General features: G+C 38.6%; 1 protein-coding gene across 1 annotated transcript in view; it reads left to right on the top strand.

Moving 5' to 3' along the window:
- The first annotated feature begins 1,349 nt into the window (after positions 1-1,349).
- LOC120524373 (sodium/potassium-transporting ATPase subunit alpha-1-like) overlaps positions 1,350-10,910 on the top strand; it is a 26,320-nt gene continuing 16,759 nt past the window's right edge. Inside the window, exon 1 of the mRNA XM_039746233.1 lies at positions 1,350-1,458. Within this exon, the coding sequence (XP_039602167.1) occupies positions 1,350-1,458 (109 nt within the window). The remainder of the gene's footprint in view (positions 1,459-10,910) is intronic.

Genomic DNA, 10,910 nt, shown 5'->3' with positions numbered 1-10,910 from the left:
GAGGGGGAAATCCCATTAAAAACCCCAGCTAGATATAAAAAAGACCAGACAGAGTCTTTATAAAATGAAACATTTACTTTCACAACCTTGGTTTCAGCAAGAATGAAGGTTCAAGGAGAACAAGAACCAAAGAGGAGTTCCCTAAACAATAAGGCAATCCAAAGAAAACACGGTCCCGATATGATATCCAGAAAGAGTGATTAAAAAAAACAGAGCAAGAGGGGCAAAAATCCAAAAATTCACCAAAGCAACAAGTACTACATCAAAAGACACAACAACTCACCAACTCCAGAGCGCATTTACAGTGAACTGCCAGGAACTGTGTGAGACCCTCTAGTTTTATAGGGAGAATTGCAGTTTCTGGCGGTGATTGGCAGGGGCCTCGCACAAAACACATGAAATAAAAGAAAAGCAGCTTACATAGCATAAAGAAAATCAAAGATAAACAATGATGCACATAATCAATGTAAATAAAACAATCAAGAATGAATAATAGAGACATAAAATGTGAATTTGTACTCCAGCCAAGGGAGGAATGCTAGCAACACAAACCAGTTTTACAGTCTTGAGGAAATTCTAGTTAAAAAGGATTACAAATATATACTCGATTAGGTTTACTTAAAGTTGTAATTAAGATGTGACATTATCAATTTTGTTTATTTTTTATCAAGCTCTGCTCATCAGCTAAAGAAACTCATATTGCCAGGCAGAGAAGTGTCTGTGGGAAACACACCTAATTTAAGGGATGACACAAGAGCAGACCTAAATATAAAGTTCTTAGTATCTAGCATGGATTAAACCCTACCTTCTTGTTGTACAGAGCTTTTCTCTGGCTTTTATTTATTTATTCTTTTTACAAGCTGGACACTCTTTTTAGTTCTTTTTTATTCAACCACAGACTTAGCCATGACTCCTGCCTCCTAGCTGTTACTTGGAAACAGCGAAACTTCAACCCTCACCTTAGTCCCTTATGTAAATAGAATCCCCACGGACTCAAAGCATACGCCTTCTGTTAGAGAACAGTTTTCTTCCTGTCATATTGAAAGAACAAATGGTAACATTTTATAATAACTTGTATGAATAAGTCATTAACAAAAATTATACTATATAAGGCTTTTTTACCTCTTTACCAATCAATTTAGTCATTAGTTGTAGATTTGTATGTAGTACCAAAACTGAAGTTTAAAGTCTTGTAAAGGTTTATTCATGAAAAATTATTCTAAAGCATTACCGAGCAAATGACGGTAGTTCCAGAACTAAATAACAAAATGTTCAAGGTTTTTCATGAGCTTAATGATAAAAACCTGCCCATTAGATAAAATAACATTGTAACAATCTGGCAAGTTACCATGAGCCAGTGTGGCCTAGGGGCCATGCAAAATGGAGCTGCTCAGAATGCTGTGGACGGGGCCGAGCACAGAGGAGCTCCATCTGTCATTCAAGTGGAGGATGCTGGTGGTGGGATTAGTTAAATTGTTCTTTATGCCAAAAAGGAAGTAGAAGGAAGAATGAGCTTAGTGGTATGGACACGTGTTTTGTTTCGGTTCAGAATCAGTTGTTTGAGTTTGTTCAGTTAACACAGAAGAGCAATAAACCGATTTTTTTGATTGCTACAACCACTTGTTGAGGCAGTTTATTTTTAGATATTATAATATTTTCTGGTTAATATATGCATAAATGTTAATCCTTGGAGGAGAGAAGATCTCATTCAGTAGAAATCTCACTAGGAATGCATTTCTAGCCCAGTCTGACTGAGTGAGTGCCACCTCTTGAGAACGGCAGCTCAGCTTTCAGGTTTTTTGAAGTTAAGTTCAGCTCTCATTCTTTTCTACGTTTGGCACATCTGCCAATCCCTAGCAGGTGGGTTGGATCAGACTCTGAGCCAAGATTAATGGGGTCAGTAGCTCACATTTTGACACACACCACCCTAACCACGCCTCCCAAGCCTTAGGTCTATGATTAGCTTTAATTGCTGACATTATGCAGACTGGATCCATACATGTTATTGTATTTCACACCCTCAGTGAGCCAACATTTATTTTTTATATGATTTAGACTTTGTAATTTGTTCTTGTGCTTCAGATGTATCTCCTTCTTTACTAATGCTCTGCCTTTGGCATTCAGTTTTATCTGATTATAGCCTGGCCTGCCTCTTTTTCTTTCTTTTTTTTTTTGCCTGTTTCATTTTAGAGTTTTTTGATGCAGAAGGGTGCACTGGTTAGGGCTGCTGCCTTACAGATTTAGTGTCCTAGATTTGAATTCCATACCCTATCATTATGTAGAATATTCCTCATGGCTGCCTGTTTTTTCTCATGCTACTCTGGTTTTCCTCCCACATCTCAAACTGCATGTTTATAAATTGTCCCAATGTGGCTAGGTACGTGAATGGGTCCTGTGATAGACCTGCACCCTGTATAAGCTTTCTGTCCTGCACCCAGTGGTACCTGGATAGGCTGTGGCCCTGTGCAACATTGAATTCAACTGAGCAGGCATTAAAATGTTATATTTTACCTTTTCAGCATTTCGCCCTTTTAATCTGTATACTCTAAATGAATGTCTTGAATTGTATATGCCTACAGTAACAACTCTGCTCCCCTCATGCTAGCAGAAGTTCTGTATTTCCATTTAAACCCAAGGGGTCATTTGAAGGGAGAGAGTGTCAAGGGTCCAAGTCACCTAAAATCTCTGTTTTTGAATCTATTACATTGAAGGTTAGAATATAATTAATAAATGGTTCTCGAATTAACAGAAATTTTAGTTCTGTGCAATAAGATGGCAAGTGATTGTAGTCTAGTTTTATCTCTTAATTAGAGTGTAGGGCTCGTGTTAGCTTTTTATAAAGAAAAAAAACTATTTTATTTGGATCAGGAGATTTGAAATTGCCTCAATTGCATGCATGCTGTGAAGCTAATTAGAAACCCACCGAGGTATAAGCCCAGCATTATGCCTTTTACAAGTGGAACAGGGTCTGCTGAATCTGAATCTTAGCAAACCAATCTGATGAACTGGCCAATCAATTTTTCAGTAGGAATGATTCCCTGCATCCATTACAAAAATAAGCATTTCAGCATTCTTATCAGTATAAATGTTATCTTTATTATTAATATAGTCTAGAAAGTCTACAATTAATTCTGAGAGAGTATGAAGGTTATCATGTTCTGGCATCACCTATCAGAGTTTTTAATACCTGTTTACTCCTAAACCTTTTAGCACAGGCATTTCAGATTGACGTCTTCTACAGAAAAGAAACTTATAGAAACCTTTTAAAGACAACATGTCATGTTTATGCATCTCATTGCTCGTGGTTCATTACTGTTATGGAATCTGGAAGTCTCAGCTTTGATTGAATAAAGCCATTCACCAGAGGGAAAAAGAGTGAACTGAGGGTGAGCAAGGTGCGACAGGTCAGAAAACATCTTAATGGCTTTATGGCTCAGTCTACAACAGCACAGTGAATCCAGGGAAGGCTGCAAATATTGCTTTTTAAAGGGCTGAATGCTATTTGTTAACTTTTTGCAAATAATAAATACTAGCTCTAAGGGTACAATATTTACCGCACAAGCTGATCTTTCAGCTTTGGCAATAACATTGCTTTATTTAGCTGCCTCTTGTATTGAGTGATTTGCTCAGAGTCATAGAGGGGGTCAATGTTATGGATCGCTTTATAGTTTAATAACTCAACAACTGCCACTCTGCAATACTTTACCTGAAAGATAATTTTGTATTGATATATTTTTCCTATTTTCAAACAATACACACTAATTCAAAAGTTTGAATTGCTCTGTATTAGTTTGTTGCATTTTTCTTATTTGTGTGTATAGAAATGCCTCCATTCCAGTTCTAGTTTCACTAAACAGTAAGGCAAAAGAGTAGCTAAAAATGGAATATGTTTAAGTGTGATCAGACGGCCTACTATTGTGATACTCTGTGACATTCCAGGTCGACTCCAGACTCCAAGGTTGCTTCCGGCAGCCACTTGGACCCAGAACTGTCAATGATGTACCTGAGAATGAACCGGGCAAATGAGGACACATCCAGTCAGCAAAGTGTTTTATTGCTTTTATTTACAGCAGTGTCCAAAAGTGCAGTGTTTCAAACAATCAAGTGTAAGTGGAGGTTAAACATGTCCAAATAAATAAATACTTCCATTAAAGCCTGGTTAAAACACATGGCAGGAAACACTGTTTAAAAAAACACTCACAACCCATGGTGCATCCTTCTTAAAATCTGATGTCTGCTCTGCTTACTCCACATGAGATTCTACAACCAGAGGAGATTTCCTCTAGCCAGTCTTTTATCAATTGGGCTTAGGTCTCTGCTGCCATCACAGGATCCCGGCAGGATTCCAGGCCAAGCTTCATTTCTCTATCTCGGCCTCACAAGGGAGCCCTCCTCAGCAACGGGTCACTACCGAAGGACACTCAGCCAAACTGACCCTCTTCAGTCCTCTTGAGCGTCAGCTGTATGTTCCTCCTCAGGGCTCTCCACTTGCTGCATGGCTCCTATCTACCGCATGCTTCCTACTGCCTTTGTAGTCCTTTCTTTTGTTTTCTTTTCTTTCTCTCTCTTTATATCTTCTTCCACAGATTTTCCAGGCAGGTTTTATAGAACCAATTGGTTGCAAGTGCTGTCCTCCACCTGCTCCGAGGTGTGACTGAAGCACTTGACTGACCTGCTCGCATTTGCATGTGAATACACAACCAACCAAGCACCCCAATCAACCTCGGAGCAATGTGTGCACGAATACAAGTAACCTGCATCTGCCTGGAGCCTGCACACTTCAGGGCACTCAATTATCTCTCTATTATATAAAAAAGTCTTGGAATGAGATGAGACTTTTTCAGAGAGACGAGACATTTTCAGAGACATAAATTCCAGTCCCGCAAGACGGTTACTCTGTAAAATAACACGACAGCGAAAGAGATCGAAAATATGAACATAGGTGATTTGACAGAAGTATGTAGATATTGTTTGGCTTTAAAGTTTAAGACTTGTAGATCGTCTAATTCATTTTGCTATCAGGGAAAAGTTGTGTTTCTTCCCAATGAAGATTTGTTATTTGGTGAAAGTGAAATCCACAAACACTGCAGGCAAAATAACAGAATCTACAATAATCTGTTTGCATCATTCAATGCTCAAAATGTAGATTTGCATGATTCAGGACCATACGCTATAAGAATCTGTGGTCCCGCAACAATTAAACCTACTACAAGTTTAATTTCAAAGAAACCACAATTCGGTCAGGTTTATATTTATGATCATGAGGAAGCGATGTAATATAGAATCGAAAGAGTTAAACAATCAGACATATTAGAAATTCTGCAGCCATTAATGGATACAAATCCATACGTCCAAAAGTATTGCACTTTACACAAAATTTATCTGAAAAACACGGACAAAGACGTTTCCTTGGGTTTCTAAATGAATCCAAAAGATCATGCTCACATATATAATAAACCAACATGTGATGAATTGTCAGCGACAATAGTTTCGAAAGACGAAGATATCAAAGACAGAGTTGACATTCGTATTTATCCAAAAGCACAGCACAATTCATCGCAAGTGGCAGATCCAGGAAATGACAACTGCGTAGGAGGATGGCGAGCGAAGCAAGCAGGGGACAGATCCCCTAATTTATTTAAAATTAATAACACCACAAACTTCTCATCACGTACCCTTGTCTTCACTTCTGAAAGCCCTCCCATAAACTCTGCATTCACAAAAAAAGGGTCCAGAATATACAGCAATTTAAACAAAAGTTATATTTGGAGACATAAACTAACTATGACACATGCACTATGACACCTTGCTCCAGATGTTACCAATAAGAATGTATCAAATAAAATAATTAACATAGGTGTTACTTTAATAAAGTATTAAGGTAAGAGTCTACTTTTATTGTATATACCCCTATAGATGAACAAAACAAAACAAAAATATGAAACCTAAAACCTGAACAGAATGTGAATATGTTACCCCAGACGATAATGTAACACGTTATCTAGTCTCCTTACAGTGTGAAAAACTTTCTTTTTTCTTTTTGTTTTCCTGTCTGAAAGACAGGGAGAAGGAATTGTTATATATTGATAAGTTTCATCATTCTAATCCAGGGGTTCTCAAACTCGGTCCTGGGGGTCCACTGTGGCTGCAGGTTTTTGTTCCAACCAGATTCCTAATCAGTGACAACACCTGATAGCACTGATCTCATTTAATTAGCTGGTATTATTTATCTTTTATTCTACATTCAGAAAAGCACAGCAGCATGATTTTTACATTTATAAGAAACTTAGAAATGCTTAACTCTCTTTTTATTATATTTCACCCTTTCTCTGTGCAGTTTGCTCCCTTCATTGAATCTTAAAAATCATAATTAAAAACAAGCAGAGCAGAAACCCAAGCAAACAACACTCAGTCGTGAAAGGCTGCAACTGCTTTAGCGTCAGCCCCACAAAATAGTAAATAACGGATTAATTAAACAATTAGAACACCTAGAAAATTAGAATGAAAATCAAGATGAAAATACTGTAGAAAAAAATACATATAACTGCTTAGTACATTTTAATACTTTTTTTTTTTTACCAAACTTAGTTTTCTAATTTGTGTATTGTTCCCAAAACAAGGAATCTTGGAAACAACAGTTCACTTAATTAGCTCAGGAGTCCAATTGGTTGGAACAAAAACCTGCAGCCACCGGGGTCCCCCAGGACTGACTTTGAGAACCTCTGTTCTAATCCTAAATGACAGATTGATCACTTTACACATACTAGATTTAAATGAAGCGTTAATATGTAAAAATGCATTTGGGAACAAACAGTATAAAAGTATTTTCTCAACCCACAGTTGGATTTCTACTTTAAAAGAGAGACAAAGAGAAATCCCAAGTGATTAACTAATATGCAGTCTAATCAATAGTCTAGCATATGTATCTTCAACTGTTTGATAACTAGACGGGTGACTAGCTAGCTATCCAAACAAAACTTAGATTCATTGTGACAGGCGCCTGGCATCCATACCCAGCAGGGAGCAGCCCTGGACAGTGCAATACCTCCCCCTGGACGCTAGATGGCCACCCCCCTGGGCTGGTGTAGTACCTCGGTTTCCCACAGGGCTCCCTGGGAATTGGAGTTGGGGGCAGCCCTGTTGGGTCCTGCAGGTACCGCCAGGGGGTGCTGTGTTTGGGACTCTTGAGCCTGTGTGGGCAACAGATTCATCACACCTGGAAGTGCCGCCGGATCTTGGTGATCAAACACCTGGAGCACTTCCAGGTGACCTATAAAAGGGAGCCAGCAACCACCACTCATCGGCCAGAGTCGGGTGGAGGAGGACAAGGTTGTGAGGGAGGAGTGGTGGTGCCAAGGAAGAGAAGAGTACTTGTGCTGTATTGTACTGGTGTTTGGGACTGTGTTGTGGCTGGGGGGAGTACGGGGAAGACGTGCCCTCCAGCTGAAGAGTAATAAAAGGTCCTTTTATTTTACACGTGGCTCCCGTGTCCAATCTGTGTCTGGTCAGGTGCTATATAGTGCCTTTCACAACATATAGGACTTGTCACATTATATGACTTTTCCAAAATTTTTCAGTTGTAGACTTCATTTAGATAATCTTAGCAAGTCGGATGAAGCCCTGGAGTGCCCTCATGAACAGTCACTTAGTATGACATACTCAGTCCAACTAGTCTTTGACTTGCCCCAACAAAATCAAACCTGTTTGATAAAGTAAATAAAGCAAAGGGGTCTGAATCTTTCTGAATTCACCAGAATTGGCCACTGGAAAGCCTTAGGAAGGATCCTGGTTTCAAACTGCTTATAGAGTTGGGCATGTGGATGAGAGGCTTGAAGTTGCAAGGAGAGAGCACTGGGGTGGTGACAGAGGGTGGCCAAGGAAGGAGAAAGCAATTTCAGCAGTAGAGTAACCCTTAGGTAGCAATATTGTTTACAGTTCACTCCAAAAAGAAACTTTAAAACATACAAAGTCTCATTTTAATGAGTTTTGAGTGTGAAATGAATTTTGGAGCAATTTCTCTAAACTGTATGCCAACTGAAACTCTGCTATTTCACTCGTAACTACTGATGGGCAAACTGCATTAAACATCTCAAACTCATTATTTCAGATTTATTTAATGTTGAGCCTGAGAATTTTGTTGCTGTTGATAGTATGACCAGTAGCAGTAACCGGCTTTGTAAAGTAGACGTAACCAAAGTTACAATACAGACTTTAATATGTCGATCGATTTGAATTATTGAATGACACTGTTTTAATAATATTGATATTACACTTAACACGTTGCCTGCCAAAGTGACAATAGGTATATTTGTTCCGATGATACTGAAAATCAGGATGCTATTTTAACATACTAATTATATGAAATTTGTTAATGAGCAAAACTCACAATAAAAAAATTATTTTTTGTAATATTTGTGCTAACTTATAGTTGGCACATGGAACATAAAAATCTCCCAGCTTGTAGTTAGAAGTCATTATGTTAAATTTTTTCACCCTTTCACCACTGGAAACTTGCTTTTTATGTCAGAAACTTCCTGATTTATAAATGCTATCTAACCTAAGTCCCTCATCCAAAACCTTCTGAAATATTCAAAGAAATTACTTACAATCTCTGAAACTTTCAGCCCATCTTATAACTACCAGACTGGTGTTTTCCACTAAGCCACTTCCATACTCCCAGTCTTAAGGGGCAGCAACCTGATGTTCCCATAACTTGGACAACTTCCTTCTTGTTAGTAGTGTCTGCCAGTGCCGGAATGTGAGTGCCCTAATTTCCTGAAACACGGACTGTCTTCCTGGCACAACTCTTCAATTCTGTTACAGTGTTTCTTTGTTATGAAAAAAAAAAATGCTATGCTGCATTTCCATTTGGTTTACAACAATTACATAATAATTTAAAACCATAAGAAAAAATAAGAGAATCTGACCACAACTTCTTAAAGTAAACTACTTAGTTAAAGATTACAGATCAGACTGTCACATCTCTTTTGTTTTATTTTTTATTCACTTACAACATGCCGTTCCTTTATTGTAGGCTGTTGTTAAAATCATTTGGCAATACCATAACCATTATAGTGTTGATTATTCAAAATTGTGTTGAACTGTACCTTAAATGACTATATATCTATATGGGCTGGATGGGCATCCTGGCCAGAAGAAAACCCAGAAGGAAGGACCAGAAAGGGTGGACAGATATCGCTGAGGGATTGTTATTCCTCCAGAACGCTAGATGGCAGCAGCCTTGGTTATCGGTGCACCGTGGGAAGTCAGCAGGGCATGCCGGGAAATGTAGTCCAGCACAGCAACCCTGATGGGATCACGGGGTGCCTGGGTCTGTAATGAAAAGGATCACACTCCCTTATCCAGGCAAGTCGGAGCTGGGTGGTAGAGAGGCAACTCTTGACCAGAGGAGGGCAGTGCAGTGGTGAGAGAGTTATTAGGAAGGAAAGGAAAACTTGTAGGGTTTGCTTTTTGTACCATATTTGAAGGGAACTTGATTAATTAACAACCTTTATTTGAACCCAGGACTGTGATTCTGTGTTTGTGTCGGGTTTGGGCTGGTTGATGCCCAGGGATCCATTACAATATACATATATATATATATATATATATATATATATATATATATATATATATATATATATATATATACAGTATATAAATATATATATATATATATATATAAAACCATTACAGTGTTGATTATTGAAAACAGTATTGAATGACTATTCATATTTCTTTTGTGAATTGTGTGCTATGCAAATGCACAAACATACTGAGATACAATTGATTAAATTTCTTTTTTTTTCATTTGGAACACAGGCAGGTAAAGTGACTTGCTTATGGTCACACAGTGTTAGTAACGGAAAGTCCAAAGCCTTAACCACTATGCCACACTCCCTGCCAATATTTTTCCCCAGTACAACAGATGGCAGAATACCTTCTGCATTTCTCTGGGTTGGATTCCTGCACAGCTACATGGGACTATTGGGTACCTCAAGAGCCATTGGAAGGTGCCCTTGGGAAATGGCTCTCTACCCTCTTCCATCTGACTCAAAAGTGCTTCTGGGGTTGATTATGATGTACTGGAAGTAGTCTTAGGCTTTAAAACAAGCCTCTTCTCCTCAATAAATTGGCCTGGGGTTTGGGAGAGGAGTACGAGCAAAGGTCACCTGGAGTTGAGAAAAGGGGAGAAAGAATAGCATTATTATCAGGAAGACTATATTTACTGAAGGTGTTTGGAAAATAGCTAGACTTTTAAGAACCCAAGGTCAGGTTGGTATGCTTGTGTTCTGAGTTTGGGGTGAGAAACTTGCTGCCAAACACACCAGCATTAAGCAATGATCATTCCCAATAACAAAATTGTTTGTGCATCTCCACTCCATTTATATTACAGTTCCTTATGACCTGTTGTCCTCTGAGTTCTTGCTTTACAGCCAGAAAATGAGGAAAATTGCTGTGCTCCAGATCACTTCTCAGCTGGCAATGAAGACTTTTGATGCTAGTCTTCCTCATCTATTAGTGCACTGTGGCTTTCCGATTCACACTATAAAATAACACCTTTAGTATGTCATGCCTGAGGAAGAGAAGTTGAGTTGGTAACCCTTTGTCTTCCACAGTTAAGCTGGTTCAATCACACCCAGTACTGGATTATGTATCATTCACACCAGTATTGTAATTACATTACATTTGGCACTGTTTTCAAGGAGAGTAAAGAAAATAACAGTGGTGTCAGACACCTGGGTATTCCTACTACTACAGCTTGCTTTCTATGAGGCCCCTGGCTGTTAGACAGGTTTGAGTAAACATAAAAGCAGTACAGAGAACCTGTCGCTACCTAATCCTTTCTTAAATGACCCTAAGGTAATAGGGCAAAGTGACTGGAAGTAGCACTTATTTGTTTAAAGAAT

This window comes from Polypterus senegalus, chromosome 2 (assembly GCF_016835505.1).
Source record: "Polypterus senegalus isolate Bchr_013 chromosome 2, ASM1683550v1, whole genome shotgun sequence".
Lineage (NCBI taxonomy): Eukaryota > Metazoa > Chordata > Cladistia > Polypteriformes > Polypteridae > Polypterus > Polypterus senegalus.
The sequence above is the reverse complement of the archived record's forward strand: the minus strand, read 5'-3'. Positions and strand labels throughout refer to the sequence as shown.